Raw genomic sequence first — 21518 nt, 5'->3', positions numbered from 1 at the left:
TTTTGAGCATAAACTTTAAAGACATGTTTTGGGGACCTTTTAGACCAATATATGTTGATGAAAAGAGCGTGATATGTCACCTTTAATGATGTTTAAACTGATGTATGAGCACACATTCATCTGAGGGATGTAAGAGTGGAGTTTGGAGGAGCCGACTCTCGTTGAGTCAAACGTTCCAGACTCGTTTCGTCCGTCCACTTCTCATTCAGTGAAGTCTTCATATCTGTGATTCTCTGCTTGAATCTTGCGTCTCTCTTATCTCTGGCTTCATCAGGCTGATGGACGTAAAGAGGGAGTGATTACTCTGATTGGCAAAGCTGTCGTTTTGAATGTATCCCCCCTTTTTTTTAAATTTGGAGTAGATAACACAACCAGAACGTATCGATCGCTCTGAAATTAATTCCTCTCTGGCCTCACTCCAAGGACTTCAGATAAGTCTGTGAGACAGAAGTGAAGTGGCTCTCTGCGGTCGGACTTCACTGTCGAGCAGAAAGATGATCAGATTGGGAGGAAGGTGAAGATCCCATCTATCATCATGAGTGTGCACTTTTGTTTTTTGGTTACCCTGTGACAAACAGAAGTGATTTTTCCACACTGATTGTGTCAGATTACCGCCTCACACACTAATGAAATCCACATCCCAGTCTTTCTCCTCTCTCCACTGCAGGCGACCGCTATCAAGTAGGAAATCATTACTCTTGGTTAACCTCACTGCTTAGTCATATAGTGTGCCGTTCTGGAAATGTCACTCACAACAGAGCGTCTCTGTGCTCTGATTTAATGCAACAGCACACCTTTCTGACTCCCTGCTCTCTAATAACAGTGTGGGCGTCCTCACCGAGGGCAGGAGGATAACAAACACACACACAGAGTTTTAAATCAGACGTTAAAAACACTCGGCTCATGGGAGACAGAGTTAATCCCTCGGCTGATGAAACCCACGTCAGGCAGGATTCCCCCCCAACCAGGCGGGTCAGGGCGCAGAGAGAGAGCAGTGAGCTTTCACCTCTCTGAGCAGCAATAAAGATGCAAATGAAGTTTTCACTTTACAACAGGAAGGATGCTTCAAGGTAACGCAGGAAGAAGTGTTGTTGTTAATTTAACAATAAAGAGGAATAAATCCTGACATCAAGAAAAATACAAGAAACTAGGGGTGACCCCAAATAGTGGAATATTGGACTATTCGTTCTAACGAGTCTTAGTCGACTGCCAATCTCATAGTTGAATATTTGCATATGAAACGTGGATCATACCATTCAAACCATGGGGGTGCTCAATGTCTAATGTTACATTATTTTCCTGTTTCCTGTAAAAATAGTGCCTCATATATCCTATTTATATAAATATAGACTTATTGAATGTAATTCTGAGAACAGCTCTTGAAGTGTTAAATCTCCTTAAAGTGGTCATTAAATCTCCCCTGGTAATTAAAGGTGGACTCTCCCATTTAGCGGGACCTGTGGAGCAGACGTACCTCAGCTGGTCTTTAAATCTTTCTACGTTCATGGCAGCTCAAAATGTCAGGAAATAAAACTTCAGTTGATCCTTAAAAACTAGTGATGAAGATGAGGAGCAGCTTCATGAAGAGGGCTGTGAGATCAAGGATTACCGGACCACACAAAAACTGTACGGGGCCAAAAGAACCAGGAGGGATACCCCAAAGCTGTCTGAAGCCTCAAAAACAATCCACAGCATCCCATCCACCTCCACACCATCAGAGAGGATATTCTTAAAGACAGGATTTACAGTCAACAAAGACAGGAGCGCACTTCTGCCCGTACACACGATGGTTTTCCTCACGTACAGTTTGAAAAGACTCAAGCGGACAAAGACGAGATGAAAGACTGTTTTAAAAGGTTCTGTTAAGAGATTTAAAAACCCTTTAGCTGGTTCAGGTTTGAGTTTGAACATTATACAAATGTTTAGTCTTAAGTTGGACAAACTACCCTCTGCAGTGCTGCTCTCTGCTGTGTGAACACTGTTTAAATATCTGTGGAGCGTTGTTCCATGTTTAACTGATGGTGGTCTTATTTGAGTTTTCCCTCCTTCATCACCTCGTTGTTTTTGTAATATAGATTTAAAAACTCTAAGTTTTATACTTATAATATTCTGTTGTCCCTTTGACTTTAAGCTCTGAGTCTCTTAATTGTAAAGGGTTATGTGTAATATTGTCATGCAGTCAGATTCCACTAAGTAAATCCTTAGTCGGGCTCACCCCTACAAGAAACGCTCAAACACTCTCTGAGGTGAGCGAACAGGGACGAGCATTAAAAAAACCGATTCCATAATTATTCGTAATCAGGCTCGGGAAAGCTTCACCAAAGATCACCAAGGAGGAGGAGCTTGAAAATGTTACGTTGGATGTTTTTCAGTTCGGCAAAAGTATGGATGGACTTTTTATCCGTTAGTGCTGCGAAGAAAAGAACTACTAAGTTTGCAAAATGTTCGTGCACGCATATTGTTTGTACTCCGTAAGCTGCAAGCTTTATGAAGCCATGAATGCATGTGAACATTTGTGCAAAAAGGAGTCTGTTTCTTTTAATGTGATATTTTTGGGGCTTTTTTGCCTTTACTGATAGGACAGCTGAAGAGAGACAGGAAATGTGGGGAGTAGAGAGCAGGGGAAGACATGCAGGAAATGGTCGACCGGTCGGGAGTTGAACCAGCAACCTCTGCAACGTGGACTATAGCCTCTATGTGGGGTGCTTAGACCGCTAGGCCACCAGCACTAGAGCTGTAGTCGGGCCTTAAAAGTTTGATCCGACCCGACAGAGTTCTCCCCGAACCTGTTTGAACCCGAATGACCTAGACCGCCCCGACATTATTCATGACTGATCTGGCTAATGTTGCTAGTTTTGGGTATGATGGTCTGTTCATCTTCCACCAGCCTAGAACATCGGTTTCATCTTCCATGACGGTTGTTTTAACGTAGCGTGATACCTCGTCGTCTTCCCAGTCAGCTCTCTGTACATTTCCCCTCTCCTCTAAAGTCGCTCTTTTTGCCGGAGGATGAGCGCGCTCGTCTCTGCAGAGCTCTGGGTCTGGAGTCTCCACATCTTGTCGTGGACCTGCAGCACCGTGCAGAGCTTGCAGAAGAGAGCGGGCATGAGTTCACAATCACTTCTCTCTCTTACTCCCCTCTATCCGTCTTTCCAGACCCAACTCAGTCTCAGCAGATGTGTGTCCAACATGAGTCTGGTCCTGCTGGAGGTTTCTGCCTGTTAAAGGAAGTTTGTCCTCTCCACTGTAACTAGCTAAATACTGTGAGGTGTAATACTCATGGTGGATTAAGGTGGGGTCAGACTGAGTCTTACCCGGTCTTGGTGTTGGGTCTCTGTTCATAATTTAACATAGAGTGGTCTAGACCTGCTCTGTTTGTAAAAGAGTCTTGAGATAACGTTTGTTGTGATTTGGTGCTATACAAATAAAGATTGAGTGAGTGAGTGAGTGAGTGAGTGAGTGAGTGAGTGAGTGAGTGCGGCCTCCCTGTCTGAGTGTGACAACATTCTCAGCTGGTTAAATGTTGTCCAGAGGAATGATGCTGTCTTTAGAGGTCCTGTATTATCACTTTACGCGCCGTTGACACACGACTGCTTGCTGAGGGGAGTCCAGATTCACCTGAATGCTCATTTACCGTGCAAACCCGAGCCAGACCCGAGCCCGTCTAAAATGATAGAAATTATGACTGAACCGGGTCGGACAAATATCTTCAGCTCTGACCAGCACCCTAAAAGACGACAAATATACCGACAGATGTGGAAAAACTCGAATGAATTAAGTCAAAAGAAGCAACAAAGAAAGTTCCTATATTTTCAGATACTTGTGTGCCAACATCTAAATACATTTTCTGCACACACAAACGTGTAAACTGAATTTCTCTGCAGGATTAATGTGAATATTGAATTTGTCTTCGTGCAGTTCTCTTCCTGCGTCCTCGCACAGACAGATTCAGACGGCGTCCTTCATACTCCGTGTTGATTTACAGACGTGTGTGCATGACGGTGATCTCATGTCATGACACGTTTATCTCCTCTGAGAATAATGTGTGTGCCGCCAGCGTTCCCTGAGTACCACGAAGCTTTTCCACCGTGCGTGTGTGTGTGGGTCTCTGTGTGTGTGTGTGCAGCCGGCTCCAGCTAATGGACAGGCCCTGTTTACTGCTGATCATGCTTTATTCACATGGCAGGGACACACAGACCCAAGGGTTCTGTTTCAGTTGTCAGAGCAACAGCAGGAGCTCTGATGTTCCCACGTTGGTGGGTCCTTGAGTGATTTACAGACGTCTGTGTGAGCGATGGGAAAGAAAGAGAAAGATAGAGAGAAGGGAACAGAGAGGGAGAGAGAGAGAGAGAGAGAGGCAGCACGTCTATGATGAGACGCTAATTTAGCAGCCATTCATTAAGTTTTCACACAGGACGATGGATGCTCTCAGCTCTGTCCTACATGAGACAGTAAATGAGAACCTCAGCGTCTCTCTCATATAGATGATATTTAATCATAAAAAAATGACACGTTTCTTTTGAGTCACTCTGCAGCATCAAATGTTGATGAGTCCACGTCTGACGACAGTCCCTGAAAGCTCTCTTGTTTGAGTAAAGTTTACTAAAACCAGCGAGCCCAGCTGGCGGGGAAACTGCTGAGCCTGTTATGAAAAAGAAATGGAGCGTCTGTTTATGTAAATGATATTTTTAAAGACTTGTGTCTCCAGAAGGAAGAATTGTGCTTGCAGCTGAATGCAACAGACGAGGGCGTGGAGCTGGAACGGACTCAGGGACAGGAGGACTCGGTGTTGGTTTTGTTCTTTCTCTTGATGATGGGTTGAAAATGAGCCTCAGATTTTAAAGTGAGGGATCATAGAGAGGGGTCACAGAAGACAGGAAGAAGAGCCTCATGAGAAACCTTCAGGAGCTCTGCCGCTGTAATTTTCCAAAGTTCCTCGATCACACGCCCCTCACAGCGTGAAGTCTTTCCTCTCGAACAAAGACAGCGGAGGGCGGGAGGAGGAGTGAGTCTTTGGAGGCTAAATATGAAATCAAACACATGAAGAGAAAGTGGTTTATGTTTACTGCATGATGGCAGACGAAGCTACAGAGACCGACGCTGAGTTTGTGCATTTGTATCAATGTTTCATGCAAACTCTATGTTCTATTATTAACAAAGACCCAACATCAAGACCGGATCAGATCCAGTCCCCTCTTCCAGACAGGACTCAGTCTGATCTCATCTTAATCCACCATGAGCAGAGCACTTTGCAGCATTTAGCAAGTTACAGTGGCAAGGACAAACTTCCTTTAACAGGCAGAAACCTCCAGCAGGACCAGACTCATGTTAGACACACATCTGCTGAGACCGTGTTGGAGAGAGGGATAGAGGGAGATGAAGAGAGAGAGAGATGATAGTGGGGAGACGGATAGTAGTAGTTGTAGCAGCTGGAGTCTGGACCACGTCCACAGCAGCAGAGATCCAGAGGAACCTACGAGACAAGGGAGCTCAGGGACTCCAGAAAGGTCTAAGAAAAGAGAGAAGAGAGGGAGACCAGAAGAAAGAAAAGAGGAGAATAAAGGGTGAAGGAATGACAGAAGGAAAGGAGACATAAAGGATGAAGAAACATGGAATGAACAAAGAGAGAAAGAAAGAAAAAAGGAAGACAGAAGGAATGAAAGGAAAAATGAAAGAAAGAAAGAAAGAAAGAAGGAATTAATGAAGGAAGGAATGGAAGAAAGTAACAACGAAGGAATAAAAAAAAGAGAAAGAAGTAAAGAAAGCAAGAAAGAAAAGAAAGAAAGAAAGAAAAACAAAGGAATGAAAGAGAGGAAAAGAAAGGATGAATAACAGACCCCAAAAAAGGAATCTACAGCAGAGATCCAGAGGAACCTACGAGCCAAGGGAGCTCAGGGACTCCAGGTCGGTCTATGGTTAGTAACTTTAATGGGACAGGAAGAGTTAAAGTGAGAGACAGGCAGAGAGAGGAGAGAGAGGGAAAGACAGGATCCCAGTGTGTCAGTCTAAGCCTATAGCAGCATAACTAAGACCTGGTCCAAGCCTGATCCAGCTCTAACTATAAGCTTTATCAAAAAGGAAAGTTTGAAGCCTACTCTTAAAAGTAGAGAGGGTGTCTGCCTCCCGGACCCTGACTGGTAGATGATTCCAAAGGAGAGGGGCCTGATAGCTGAAGGCTCTACCTCCCATACTACTTTTAGAACCAGGCTGTAAACATGTTTATTTCTGCTGTAAAGATCGCCTCCTTGAATGGGTGTGTATGTGGTTACAGGTGTTTCTGCAGCCAGCTTCTAGTGGACACTCGAGGAGCTGCAGTTGCAGACGGAGAGAGAAGACGTAGACGCACAGCACAGACAAAAACACACACTGTGAAAGCGTGATTACATCAATCTGACTGATTAGCATGTGTCAGTCAGATCCAAAGTGACTCACAGATGAGTTCCTCAGTGAGTCTAAGCCGAGGAAAAAGGAGTGTCGATTCCACTCATGAGCAGATTTCAATCATTACACGCTCCGTTACTCGTGTGTCCATCATCCAATACAGCACCATTCAGAAATCTGCTGCTTCATACTCTCTCTCTCTCTCTCTCTCTGTCTCTCTCTCTCTCTCTCTCTCTCTCTCTCTCTCTCTCTCTCTCTCTCTCATCCTCATCAAAGTGAAATCTCCGAAGCTTTGCAGGAAAATGACCGTGTTTATCTGGAGTGTGTGTCTTTGTGTATGTTAAGTGTATACTCTGTAATTCTATGCACGCACGTGTGTGTGTGTGTGTGTGTGTGTGTGTTCGTGCATGTGCTGCACAAGCAGGGCCTCATATGGTCCCTATCAGAGCGGGTTGTGTAAACACTCAGACAGTGTGTGAGGAGGAAGTGCCAGCGATACGTGACTAACAGAGCATATCATTAACTGTCACATCCAATAGATCCAGGGACTGCAGGCGAACTGCGTGCGTGTGTGTGTGTGTGTGTGTGTGTGTGTGTGTGTGTGTGTGTGTGTGTGTGTGTGTGTGTTTTAGATAAGTGCAGGGATGGGCAGCAGATGTTCCGTCCTCAGGGAAACGACACGAGAGGGAAAACCTTATGTCCTGGTTGTCATGGTGGCGAGAAACAAACAGCGCCATCCGGTTTCAATTGGCGATAAACACTGCTGATAGACGGAGGAGGGCGAGGTGGGCAGTTAAGCTCTGGTCCAGGGTGTGTGTGTGTGTGTGTGTGTGTGTGTGTGTGTGTGTAAAGAGGGTGATACAGATGCAGAGGGGAGATAAAGCTGCAGTAAAAGGAGCTTTTGTTCAGCAGCCATCGTTCTGAGTTGAAGCTTATTTGACTCCTCTGATGTCGTTGACCTGTGCTCGCCCTGCAGACCTCCATCTGCTGCAGCTTCAGTGTTTGCATTGTTCCAACGAGCCTGCAGCAAATCTCAAAGTGAACGTACTGCAGATAGATCGACGCTTTCCATTCATAACGATTTATAAAACTAGTCTCAGTTCAAACCAGACCAGACCATTAACACGATTATGTTTCCACATTAAAGGTGATGTTTTAATGGTTATGTTAAATTCATGTGTCAAACTTGCGCGTACGAATTTTCGTGTCACTTGATGGGTTCCTTTGAAACTCCACTCCAGTTCGTCGTCATCAAACAACGCTGAGCTCGACTACATTGAATGGTGAAGCCAGTATTGCTTAAGGGGGCGGAGCTAACTTCCTAGTTCCTATCACAGCACAAATGATTCGCTCGAGTTACGATTTTTCAACTCTCACAAATTAATTTGCGCCGCTTGACAAGAACTCGCGTCTACTCCAAGCAGCAACCTCCAGTCTCACAATATGAAGCCAATGCGGAAGTGCTAAAAACTGCAGTTCCTCGAGCGTCCACTAGAGGCTGGCTGCAGAAACACAGGAAACCACATACACACCCATTCAAAGAGACGATCTTTACAGCAGAAATAAACATGTTTACAGCCTGGTTCTAAAAACAGTTCAGTCATGGGGGATGAATTTTTTTCATAACGCGGCAATTTCGAAGATATTACGATTACGAGTTTCCAGAATTAGAGGCACAGCTGATTTGATTGACAGGCGGGAACACTGTAGCTGTTAGCAAGGAGGCTAAAGGCCCGCCTCTTTACCTAACACTCACTCGACAGAAGTTAAGTTGAGTTCAGCATTTCCAATATGGCTCTTCAGAAGCAGATGGGTGACGTCGTGATAAACAGAGAAAAGAGGCACCACTTTGTCCACAGGGGGCGCCAAAATCCACACAGAGCTCCTCTCGGGAGCTTTAAAGTGTTTTCCCAACACAGTCAAAGAGCCTGTTGTTATTTGTTGGTGCATCAATGAAGCTACAACTTCACAGAGATTGCATTGTAGAAGAAGACTCTCTGCAGTAATACGTTCCTGTAACTTGTTCGGCTGTTTCCCACTCAGTGAAATGAAAAGTCAGATTTCTGCTTTAGATTTAATATTGATAAACCTTTAACTCCTCTCTCTCCTCTTCTTCTTCTTTGCAGTAAACTTCGACCACTTCCAGATCCTGAGAGCGATAGGAAAAGGAAGCTTTGGAAAAGTAAGTCTTCTTCTGCAGAAGTTCTTTCTTTACAAACTACAGGAGTCAAAGTGTGAACTTTTAGACATGGAGACATCGTTCTGAACTATTCTGCTTTCATGAAGCAGAAATATCTTATATAAATATCTTAATGACACATAAACACAAGAGTTTAAACCATCCCATGAATTCTAAATCAATACATATAACTCATCCAGCATCATAAAACAAGTCAAGTAGAAATATTAAGTTTACTAATATCATATATGCTACAAAAGTTGTATTTGATCCCTCGGCTGCATCTGCTGATTTGTTTTAATTTGATGTGAATGTTAATTTACTAAATGATGTATATTAATTATATAAATAATGTCAATTTATATGAGTCAGAAAGTAAATATGATTAAAGGGGACATATCACGCTTTTTTCATCAACATATATTGGTCTAAGAGGTCCCAAAACATGTCTTTAAAGTTTATGCTCAAAAAAACACTTTGAAATCAGATTTTGGTCTGCCTGAAAAGTCCTCTTCTTCAGTCCTCATCAGAACAGTCTGTTTTCCCTCTGACCACGCCCCCTCAGGAAGTGGGTGTGGCCTCGGCTGTCCAGCATGTTGATCTAATGTTTACATGTTGGCTGAATATACACGGCTGCTCAGAGATCGCGTTACTTCAACCCTCTGAATCTGATCCTGAATCTGATCCTGACGGAGAGGCGCCTGTAGCAGGACCTTTCTGAACCATTGGTCACAGATTTAGTGTTTCTTGTTGTTTTATTTATCAGTATGTAGACGTGTGTCTTTGTACACAGCTACGAACATGTAGCTATGTGGCTATGCTAACTAGCGCTAGCACTTATCCATGATAAATAGAAATCATCCACTAGATCTTCAAATCTGCAGACGTGGGGAGTAAAACCGACCTCTGCCAGAAAGGCAGCGGGACCTTTTATGAAGGATTGGTCACAGATTTAGTGTTTCTTGTTGTTTTATTTGTCAGTATGTCGACGTGTGTCTTGGTACACAGCTACAGCTACAGCTACAGCTACAGCTACAGCTACAGCTACAGCTACAGCTACAGCTACAGCTACAGCTACGAACATATAGCTATGTGGCTATGCTAACTAGCGCTAGCACTTATCCATGATAAATAAAAATCATCCACTAGATCTTCAAATCTGCAGACGTGGGGAGTCAAAGCGACCTTTGTGTTTATTAAGACAGCCTACAACTAGCATGCCTCCCTCCTAAGCTCCTTGTTAGCACACATGTGTGCAGGTAATGAAAAACGGAGGAGGGATTCAGTATTATTTTATACAGTCTATGGGCTGAACAAGCTCCGAGCTCTGACTTCCTGTTACAGACCGGATATTGTTGTTACGTAACAAAAACACGGAAGTCTGAAACGGCTGGTTTCAGCACACATTTACAGAAAGGTGGAGAAATCAGAACAGGGGCAGAATGGATTTTTTTCATTCTCGGGGGGTCTGTAGACAGGGACACAGATTTCAGGTAAAGAACCATTAAAAAGTCAACTTTGCATGATATGTCACCTTTAAAGCTGGGGTTGGTGTTCAGATTTAGATCCACTTTTTGTCATACTGGTTAAAATGATCTTTATGTCCTGATGGTAATCAATACATGATGTGTTCTTAAAAAAGAGGTAAAAGAGCTGCTCTCTACAGCCGGAGTAAACCTGGGAAAACACCAACCAATCAGCCTTTTTTGGGTGCCAAAATTTTATTTCAACTGTCTTTTATTGTTTTTTTTTTGCATTAATTACAAATCTCACATGACATTCTTATGCGGCAATATCAGCACATCAGCTTACAAAATCTGGTGTAGAATGAAATGAAGTAAGGGGGGGAACGACTCACCCTTAACATAATAATACATAATACAAACAGTACAAACATCCCTTGTAAAAATAATACTAAAAAAAAAAATAATAATAATAATAATAATAATAAATAAATAGAAAAGATTGGTTCTACCACCAATACTATATACACACACATATAAATACATACATATATACATAAAGAAACATAAAGCCATGATGATGATAATAATAATAGACTGAAATACACATATAGATCACAGATAAATAAATACATTAAAGGTGACATATCATGCAAAATTGACTTTTTAATGGTTCTTTACCTGAAATATGTGTCCCTGGCATGTCTACAAACCCCCCGAGAATGAAAAGAATCCATTCTGCCCCTGTTCTGATTTCTCCACCTTTCTGTAAATGTGTGCTGAAACCAGCCGTTTCAGACTTCAGTGTTTTTGTTACGTAACAACAATATCCGGTCTGTCACGGAGTCAGTGCTAGGAGCTTGTTCAGCCCATAGACTGTATAAAATACAACTCAACCCCTCCTCCGTTTTTCATTCCCTGCACAAATGTGTGCTAACAAGGAGCTTAGGAGGGAGGCATGCTAGTTGTAGGCTGTCTTAATAAACACAAAGGTCGGTTTTACTCCCCACGTCTGCAGATTTGAAGATCTAGTGGATGATTTTTATTTATCATGGATAAGTGCTAGCGCTAGTTAGCATAGCCACATAGCTGCATGTTCGTAGCTGTGTACCAAGACACACGTCGACATGCTGACAAATAAAACAACAAGAAACACTAAATCTGTGACCAATGGTTCAGAAAGGTCCTGCTGCAGGCGCCTCTCCGTCAGGATCAGATTCAGAGGGTTGAAGTAACGCGATCTCTGAGCAGCCGTGTATATTCAGCCAACATGTAAACATTAGATCAACGTGCTGGAGAGCCGAGGCACATCCACTTCCTGAGGGGGCGTGGTCAGAGAGAAAACAGAGTGTTCTGAGGAGGAATGAAGAAGAGGACTTTTCAGGCATGCCAAAATCTGATTTCAAAGTGTTTTTTTGAGCATAAACTTTAAAGACATGTTTTGGGGACCTCTTAGACCAATATATGTTGATGAAAAAAGCGTGATATGTCACCTTTAAATTAAAGGGAAAAAATAAATAAATAACTAAAAAAAAAAAAAAAACACGAGAGAGAGAGGGGGGAGAGGGGGGGGGGCTTCACGAGGGCCTCAGTCTGCTACTTTTGCACCTGGTAAGTTGTTGAAATAGTCCAAAAAGGGCTTCCATGTTTCAGAGTACCTCCTAGCAGAACAAAGGGTGCCAAAATTTTAAACCATTCAAATCCCGTCCTGCCGTTTTGCCCGCCTCCTGCAGAGCGTACATTTCCCCAGCCTGCACTCCGAGTCTCCGTCTCCTGCCTCTGCTTCCCCTGACTCTATTTCCTGCTCCTCTCGCTCGTCCTCGGGCCTGTCCCCTCTGACCTGATGAAGTGCTTTGCTCAGGACTGTAGTCCGGATCAGAGTCTAAAAAGCTCTCACCACGGGGGCTCTGACAAGCAGAAGAATGAATGACATTTAGTCAGTTTTGGTGAGGACCGGTTTTGAATCAGTCACCATCATATGGTCGCAAGTCAGCGGAGCTCCGAGGGGTGGAGGGGAGGGGTTAGACGGAGTCCTGAGGAAATGCTACATTCAAATTCATGCTAGTTTTCCGAGACTACCAACCCCAGCTTTAATATATTATTTGTATTCTATTTTATTCTATTTATTTTTTCATATTTTAATCAATTATATATATAACTAAGATTAATTAATGAATTACAATAATAAAATAAATACAGTTAATATATTATTTAATTAATTCTATATATAGTTAATGAATCAGAATAAGAAAAACTGCAATTGAGATATTAATTATATTTTTCTTTCTTATTTTCCTAATTATATAAATTATATATAAATGTAAATGTCAAAGAAAATTGAAAAATTTAGTTATTTGAAATTATATTAGACAATTAGCAGCAACTGGAAGCATTTCTTCTTGAAAATCTTGATCAATTTACATATTTGATTATTTTTCGTTCAATCAATTCACCATTTCAAGTTAAATATTAGACTAATACTCTCTCCCCTCACTGTAAGAACATTTTTTTGCATGTTTCAGTAAAGAAAATTTACTCAACATCAATGCCACAATTACAAATCTGAGGTTACAGCAGCCGTCTCCCCTACTCCTGTTAATCTATACACTGCAGAGTCATTAACATCAGCACAAGCAAACACACACACACACACACACACATATATACACACACATTACCATGCACATGCATACATACATCTCCACTGTGTCCATCAGCAGATAAGCAGTGTGATCATGGTCGGGCTGATTAACCGTGCCAGCTGCTCCACAGATCACTCTCTTAGATTGCAGTAATCGCTGGCTTATTGACGCTCGGAGAACAAACATGCACTACAAACAGATCTGGGCCATGACGCTGCATCTTGAAAACTGTTTCCAGGAAGAAGCTAATCCTGTTTAGTCAGATGCAAACGAAATGATCAAACTGCCAGGCTTCAGCAGGAGTTGTTTCTGTATTCTCACACATCACACTCAGTGTCTATTTCCTCTGACGTGAATACCCTTAAGGCTGTTTGGAAGCATTTTCATGCAATCTGGAAAGACATGTCTGCACTCCCTGGAATGAAAGCATGATGTTTCCCATCTTTAAAGATCTAAACCCTTGGGTGTGAAAAGTTTAACGCCTTATGAGAGGATTAAACAGCTGATCACAGAGATTAAAGAGAGATCCTGAAGTTTACTCTCAGCCTCGTTAGACGGACAACGTTTCAGGATGTTGCATTACGAGTGACAGAGACTTCTGTAGTGAAGTAGTTTGTAAAAGAGGATGCTGGATATCACTCCTTTGTTCTGCTGAAGCACGATGAAGCTATTAACAGTTCGCAAAGAATCTAAACGTGAGTCACTTTGAGCAGCCTCCACAGGCAGAACACCATCAAGTTTTCACACCATCATTCACCACAGTGTCCCTCTCTCTCTCTGTGATCCTGTCAGGTCTGCATTGTGCAGAAGAAAGACACCAAGAAGATGTACGCCATGAAGTACATGAACAAGCTGAAGTGCGTGGAGAGGAACGAAGTCAGGAACGTCCTGAAAGAGCTGCAGATCATGCAGAACCTTGAACATCCTTTCCTGGTCAACTTCTGGTAAGGACATACAAACTTCACTCTGTTATTAATTAAAGTCTGTATGATAAATGGACGTATCCGTGACGTCACCCGTCTGTTCCTGAAGCTCTGTTTTGAAGCTGATTGTTGGCGGGCGCCATATTGGAAATGTTGAACTCAACCTAACTTCTGTGGAGCTAGTGTGAGGTAAAGAGGCGGGTCTTTAGCCTCCTCGCTAACAGCTACAGTGTTCCTGGCCATAGACATATATAGATAGACGCCTCATGGACTGTCAGCGCGGCCGCCATCTTGGATGGGTGCCCAATAAGCTCCCAGTGCATTTATTTCTCCTGAAGGTGTATGCCCAACTACAATAATGCAAGTTTTTACCTGATTTTCACAGTTTGGTTTGTTACAAACGGCAGAGATGTAGTTCAGTCAGACAACTCACATTTAAATTGTTTATTGTAGCAGAAAATACATATTCATGTTTGGCGCCCAGGCTCCGGCCTCATCACTCCCTGCTGATAAGTTTACATGCAGACTTTGAGGAGTGATGAGCAAAACATACTAAACACCCCCGGAGCCTGCAGGTGGAAGCTGGGGAGGCGGCGGGGAAGAAGAAAATATCAGCAATGGCACGCAGCAGCAGAGGCGTTGACAGGCAGAGGGAGAGATGGGAGATTTTTCCCCAGTTTAAATAGACCGCCAATTTGAGAGGCAGAGGGCGGGATTGGATGATGGATAAGAGAGTGGGACATGTGACGTGTATGGCATTGCAGCTCGAGTTGTCTGCCTGAACTATCTCGCAGGCGTCGCTCCATTTATGACAGGGCGCTGTCACACATTAAAACATTTAAAAAAATTAAACATTTTAAAACCTTGTGAAAGGTAATCCCACGTGATCTGCTCTCAGTACTGCGGTGGTTATTTTGTAGGCTGCACAAAATACCGGCATAGTTGTTTGTTCTGTGTTGACTCCGTTTGGCTCTGATGATATCCTAGAGTGAGAACACCCATCCAATATGGCGGCGACGCTGGATTACGCTCCAGCACGTAATGAGGCGTCTATGTTTATATGTCTGTGTTCCTGCCTGTCAATCAAGTCAGCCACGCCCTTATTTGGGCAAAACTCAGAAGTTTAATATCTTTGCAATATGAATAAATTCATAGAGAAATGAGCTCTTCAGACTAAACTCGTGTTTTGAACCAGACTGTAAACATGTTTATTTCTGCTGTAAAGATCGTCTCTTTGAATGGGTGTGTATGTGGTTTCCATTCAGCCTCTAGTGGACACTTGATGAACTGCAGTTTTTATTACCTCTGCGTTGGCTTCACGTCTCGTGGCCTGAGATTGATGCTTGGTGCAGGAATGATTTACTGCCTGAATGTTGCCTGATGAGTGGGAGGGTTTATTTTGGTGCAGACGGATGCAGAGGCAGAAAAGCATCAAAGTAAAATTGGCGAGCGCTCCAGAAGAACAAAGCTAAATGTTTTTAAGATTCAAGATTCAAGATTCTTTATTGTCATTATGCAGGCATAGCAAAATTTTGCAGACTCCCTGCAAGGCACATAAATAATATCACATAAATAAAGTATATAAAAAGTAATAAAAACACCCTAAAAGTGAAAGTGCAGCTTAGTGCAAGTCCTGTTTAGACTGTCAGTAAGGGTGTATGTGTGTGTGTGTGTATGTGTGTGTGTGCGTGGGCGTGTGTGTGTGTGATAGAGGTAGTCTGTGTATTCGAGAGGGTGGGTGTGGGATGATATGCAAATGTTTCATGTTGTACATCTCGACTCTGAAACACCAAAGTGAAACTCCAGCAACAAAGAAGGAAGCCAGATTGCTCGAGGTGTGGGAGGGGCTTTGCAAATCACTCCTGTCGTGACATCACCACAGGAAGGAGCTAAGTCAACCCGCCTTGTGGAAGCTAAGTTTTCATGATGCAGAGGGCTTTCTCCAAGAACATGTTTATTCTATTGGACCTTTCAGTCTGTTGGTTTCTTGTGGATTTATTTTCAGGTCACTTCTTAAAGCTGAAGTTAAATGACATTTGTTCCTCTGACTTCAAACCAAGAGGATATTTAATTTAGGACCAAGGTACACTGACAGAACACATTCCTCTTCTGAAATATGCATTAAAGAAGTTCTGCAGCACACTTTGGGGTTTTCCACATGAGCAATCTGCACAAACATTTGATTAATCTCATTATGCACTTTGTGTCATCTGTTGTATCTGTAAGGTGGTTTTATTCGTCCATCATGTCGGCGATTATTGGCTTTGTGTTGGGTCTGCAGATGCATGCAGGAAAGTGTTGTCCTTAGAAACACACCCCCAGAGCCTGTACCAGCGTCTTCCCTCCCGCTCTGTGAAGTCACTAAAAGCAAAATCGAGTTTGCTCACTGATCCAAGCTCAATTTTTCGGGCACGACCCTCCTCTCCTGGTGGCGTCTTCTTGTTCGCCTCAGCGCGTTTAGGGAGTTTGAGGAAGTCTCCCCTCAGCACTACAGTACAAGCTCATTCAGACTAATCTAAGATGACTCATCAGGTAATTTCAGAGCCTCATTCATCACAATCTGAAAGCCCGAGCTTACCGAGCGCCGGGGAATCATACTTTTCAGATGCCTCATAAGTACGGCTTGTTCGAGTTTCCGGCTGAAAGGCGACATCAATTCTTGATAAGCGTTCCCCGCTCTGTGGTGTTCGGGAGGACGCCACCCTGGTTTCACTATTCTGCAGAAGGACAGAAAGTCTCCACAAGTGCATTCATCATTTTTCCTCCACTTATCAGATCAAAAGTAAGGTATGATAGTTGAGCATTAAAATCATGGTTTCAGAGTGATGGAGGCTTCTTGGACGGGTTGCCAGTCATGTCTCCCTGGATCCCCCCTTTACAAGCTGAATATGTGACATTTGGATCCCATCTTTGTCCTCCATCCTCTCACTCCCCCCTTCTCCTCCCATTTAAACTCCATATCTTTTAAAAGCTGCCACGCCGGACTCAAAACGCTTTTGTCTTTTAATTACTCATTCGAGGGAAACAAAGCTAAATCCTTCCGCAGCGGGACTGAATGAGAAAAAAAACAAACTGAAAGGAGAAGAGGAGGATTGGAAAGGACAGCAAGGTTTCAGGAAAATGGAGAACAGCCAGAGCACCGTGAAAGAGAGGAGGCAGAGAAAGGAAAACAAGAGAGGAGGTGAGCGTCAGGATAGAGAGAAGTGCAGTGCACAGACTCATCAGACAAACAATGCCAGCGCTTGCTTTCCTGCTTGATTGCATGCTGCGTTGGACAGAAAAAAGGGTTGGAAGTTAATGCTTTTGGCAGCGTAAAAGCCCCTGGGGTGGGGGAGAGATTTCCTCCAGAGATGTGCTTGGATCAGCGCTGTGCCCACTCCCTCTCTCTCTCTCTCTCTCCCTCTCTCTCTCCCTCGCTGTGTTGAGTTGGCATAAGTTATGATTGTCCTGTGGTAAGCACTCAAGGTCAGAGACAGGGACAGATTACCTGCAGGCATATGAGCTGCAGTGAGCGAGCAATCAGAGAAAGCAGGGCTTGATTTTTCTTCCTGTCTTCTTTTCGTCTGTTTGGACCGCAGACTGTGAAAAACAGCGTCTCAGTGACGTCACCGTTAAGTGTCATAGATGGTGGTCGCCATGTTGGAAATACTGACTCCAATTTTCTACTCCAGAAACCTGCAGAGTCCTTGTCGGGCGGTGTCAATGAACTCTCAAGTGCCGCAATCGCCAACCAGCGTGCAGATCCTCCGGTGAGGTACGATGTGATGTACGGACCACATCTGGAATATCTGGGACTCATTGATTCTCTCTCTGAGCAGCTTCCCTGAACTCTGAGACTCTACCTGTTTTTTATGGGATCAGGATAAAACAGGAGCTCACTGTGACCCCTTTTCAACCGAGGCAGTTTCAGGGCCGGTTCGGGGGCGGCTGTGTCTCAGTGGGTGGAGTCGGTCGTCTATCAATCAGAAGGTTGGTGGTTCAATCCCAGCTCCAGCAGTCACATGCCGAAGTGTCCTTGAGCAAGACACTGAACCCTGAATGCTCCCTCTGTTGTTCAGAGGTGTGTGAATGTGAAAGAATGAGATCAGCTAATACTCATGGTCCCTCACTACATAGCAGCATCTACCATCAGTGAGTGAATGGGTATGAATGGGTGAATGTGACGAGTAGTGTAAAAGCACTTTGAGGTTAGTAAGAGTAGAAAAGCTCTATATAAGAACAAGTCCATTCAGAGCCGGCGCTCAATTGAGAAGGAGGAGGATTAACTGCTAAGTTGTGGAAACCTTCGTCTGTCACTTGATTCCAGATGTCGGTTGTGTTAGGAAGTTAGCTCCGCCCCCTTTAGCATCATCAATGTAGTTGAGCTCGACCTCGTTTGATGACGACAGACTGGCGCGGCGTTTGAAGGGAACATCACACCAAAGCTGCCGTTGGTGTCAGGATGTAGAAATGTTGTAATATAGGCTCCAATGGGGTCTTCTTGGCTTTTGTGGACACTCCAGGAACTGCGCTCGCTTTGCATCATTGCAGGGCGTCACTTTTGCCACTTGACCCTGACCCTCCCTCCCCCTCCTCTCTCACCTCTCTCTTTCTCTTCTTGTTTTGCTCTCCTTCACTACACGCTTCACTTCCTCTGCCTTCAGCGTGACCCTGAGGTGTCTGAAAGAAACGCCTTCCCTCCATACACACGATATTCTGATTGGAAGTATCTTAACCTCTGGCTGGAAGTATGCGTGGAGCAGTGCGGGTATTGATGTGGCAGCACTGTTGGGGCAGCCCGTTTGTGCCTCTGCTGCACTAAGTCCCTCAGTGTAAGGGGAGCCCTCGTTGGCACGGTGCTGAGTCTCTCTGTGAGAAACAAGCAAAGAGGAGGAGAGACGCCAGAGAGCATCAAATGCTGCTGTTTTCAGCTTTTAACCTTATTTTGATGTTTTGATGTTGAGTTAAGTTTCCATCAATCAATCTTTATTTATACAGCTCCAAATCACAACAAACGTTTACAAACAGAGCCGGTCCAGACCTTACTATATGTTCTACTATTAACAAAGACCCAACATCAAGACCGGATCAGATCCAGTCCCATCTTACAGACAGGATCTGATCTCATCTTAATCCACCATGAGCAGAGCACTTTGCAACATTTAGCAAGTTACAGTGGCAAGGACAAACTTCCTTTAACAGGCAGAAACCTCCAGCAGGACCAGACTCATGTTAGACACACATCTGCTGAGACCGTGTTGGAGAGAGGGATAGAGGGAGATGAAGAGAGAGAGAGAGAGATGATAGTGGGGAGACGGATAGTAGTAGTTGTAGCAGCTGGAGTCTGGACCACGTCCACAGCAGCAGAGATCCAGAGGAACCTACGAGACAAGGGAGCTCAGGGACTCCAGAAAGGTCTAAGAAAAGAGAGAAGAGAGGGAGACCAGAAGAAAGAAAAAGAGGAGAAGAAATGGGGAAGGAAAGGATGGAAGGAAAGGACGAGATGAAAGAAAGAAAGAATGAAAGAAAGAACAAAATAAGGAAAAAAAAAATTAAGAAGGAATAAAAAAGAGAAGAAAGAAAAGAAAAGACAGAAAGTAAAGAAAGAAAAAAAAAAAGAAAGAAGAAAAGAAAGTAGGAAAGAAGGCATAAAAAAGAAAGAAAGAAAGGATGAATAACAGACCCCAAAAAAGGAATCTACAGCAGAGATCCAGAGGAACCTACGAGACAAGGGAGCTCAGGGACTCCAGAAAGGTCTATGGTTAGTAACTTTAATGGGACAGGAAGAGTTAAAGTGAGAGACAGGCAGAGAGAGGAGAGAGAGGGAAAGACAGGATCCCAGTGTGTCAGTCTAAGCCTATAGCAGCATAACTAAGACCTGGTCCAAGCCTGATCCAGCTCTAACTATAAGCTTTATCAAAAAGGAAAGTTTGAAGCCTACTCTTAAAAGTAGAGAGGGTGTCTGCCTCCCGGACCCTGACTGGTAGATGATTCCAAAGGAGAGGGGCCTGATAACTGAAGGTTCTACCTCCCATACTACTTTTAGACTTCAGGTACGATGAGCAGGCCTGCATGTTGGCATGTTTTTCTAGCTGCTTTTTGAAACTGATCAGAAAAACAAACCTGATTTTGACTCGTCTGCAGAGATTAGACGGAGTAACTGCTGCAGATTAAAATACAGAGCGGTGAGTGTTTTGCTCAGTTGTTCAAAGAATGTCACACTGACTTCAATTTCCAACCAAGTGATTGGTGTCAGATTGGTTTTCTTCCACAAACTTGGATTGCAAACTGAACCTTTAACTTTTCTGATAATCTGCAGGATACTCCACGTTCGGTGATGTAACTTGTTGTTGAGACCGAATAAATGCACAAGTCTCAAAGGAGTCGTAACAAAAGTCTTGAGTATATGGGAGTAAATGCTCCACTGGCCTCAGGGAGTCCCTGTTCTGCACATTCATTATGTGATCTTACTAAAGCATTTCTATACAGAGCGAGACATCGGTCTGTGTGTTCCTCCGTTCATGCGTCTCTCTTAAGAAAACACACAGATATGACTTTTTATTAAGAGGGCAAAGGACAAGAGTTCCTCCCAGCAGCTGGATGTAAAAGCTCCACAGCAGCAGAAATGATGTGTAGACGTTGTTCCGTACACTCTGCTGAAGAAGAGTTTCTTTCAAGACGACAAACAGCGAAAGGATGCGATCACGAGGACGACGTGCTCAAGGAACAGACTGTACAAGCTGCTTCTGCAAAATGTGCTCACCACTCCTTGTTTTAGTTTGAACACCGCAGGCTTGAAGAACCGCAGCAAAGCAGCATGTCAGCATGTCAAGTATTTGGCCCGGTGTCAAGGTGACCTGCTGTAGCGGAGCAGAGCTGTAATGAATAAGAAAGCATGCTGATGAAGTGCTAAATGCTAACTCAATGGAAGTAAAAGCATCAGTAGAAGGAGATGATTGATTAAAGATAGATTTAAGACTGTGATGTTTCTGAGTGGAGGTGTGTGTGTGTGTGTGATAGCTCCTCCATGTGTGTGTTCAGGCAGCATTAAACACAGACTGATGGGAGATGTCAGTCAAAGGAGGTGTTGGGAGACGAGGTGGGAGGAAGGTCGAAGGGCTGTCAGCATCGATCCATCGTGTCCCAGTGTGAGTGTGGCAGGCTGTGGTCAGACGGAGTGTTTGTGTGTTAGTGTGAATGTTTCATCTCTGGGTCTCATTCCCCCAAAAACATCTTCAGACGATGTTTCTTAAATTTCCTCTGAAGAGAAGTCTACGTCTGATTCATGAACGCTTCTGAAACTGCAGATCTGTTCTCACCTGGGTTCTTAAACTCGTGCTCGATGCTCCTAATTAGCATAGAGACGCGCCCCTTAAATGCCCATATAAGGGCATGACACTGCAGGAGTAGTATGGGAGGTAGAGCCTTCAGTGATAAGGCCCCTCTCCTTGGGAATCATCTACCAGTCAGGGTCCGGGAGGCAGACACCCTCTCTACTTTTAAGAGTAGGCTTCAAACTTTCCTTTTTGATAAAGCTTATAGTTAGAGCTGGATCAGGCTTGGACCAGGTCTTAGTTATGCTGCTATAGGCTTAGACTGACACACTGGGATCCTGTCTTTCCCTCTCTCTCCTCTCTCTGCCTGTCTCTCACTTTAACTCTTCCTGTCCCATTAAAGTTACTAACCATAGACCTTTCTGGAGTCCCTGAGCTCCCTTGTCTCGTAGGTTCCTCTGGATCTCTGCTGTAGATTCCTTTTTTGGGGTCTGTTATTCATCCTTTCTTTCTTTCTTTCTTTCTTTCTTTCTTTCTTTCTTTCTTTCTTTCTTTCCATCTTTTTTCTTTCTTTCTTTCTTTCTTTCCTTTTTTCATTCCTTCTCTTTCTTCCTTTCCTTTCCTTTCTTTCTTTCTGTCCTTCTTTCTTTCTTTCCATCTTTTTTCTTTCTTTCTTT

General features: G+C 43.7%; 2 protein-coding genes across 6 annotated transcripts in view; one reads left to right on the top strand and one right to left on the bottom strand.

Moving 5' to 3' along the window:
* LOC117812232 (cytokine-like protein 1) overlaps positions 1-21518 on the bottom strand; it is a 72907-nt gene that overhangs the window by 13551 nt on the left and 37838 nt on the right. The gene's annotated exons all lie outside the window — the stretch shown is intronic.
* The window catches only part of stk32a (serine/threonine kinase 32A), a 60901-nt gene that overhangs the window by 5003 nt on the left and 34380 nt on the right, over positions 1-21518 (top strand). The window contains exons 3-5 of the mRNA XM_034683555.1: positions 8508-8563; positions 13458-13609; positions 15815-15861. Coding sequence (XP_034539446.1) covers positions 8508-8563; positions 13458-13609; positions 15815-15861 — 255 coding nt within the window. The remainder of the gene's footprint in view (positions 1-8507; positions 8564-13457; positions 13610-15814; positions 15862-21518) is intronic.

This window comes from Notolabrus celidotus, chromosome 5 (genome assembly GCF_009762535.1).
Source record: "Notolabrus celidotus isolate fNotCel1 chromosome 5, fNotCel1.pri, whole genome shotgun sequence".
In the NCBI taxonomy this organism is placed as follows: domain Eukaryota; kingdom Metazoa; phylum Chordata; class Actinopteri; order Labriformes; family Labridae; genus Notolabrus; species Notolabrus celidotus.
This window is presented reverse-complemented; position numbering and strand designations above follow the sequence as displayed.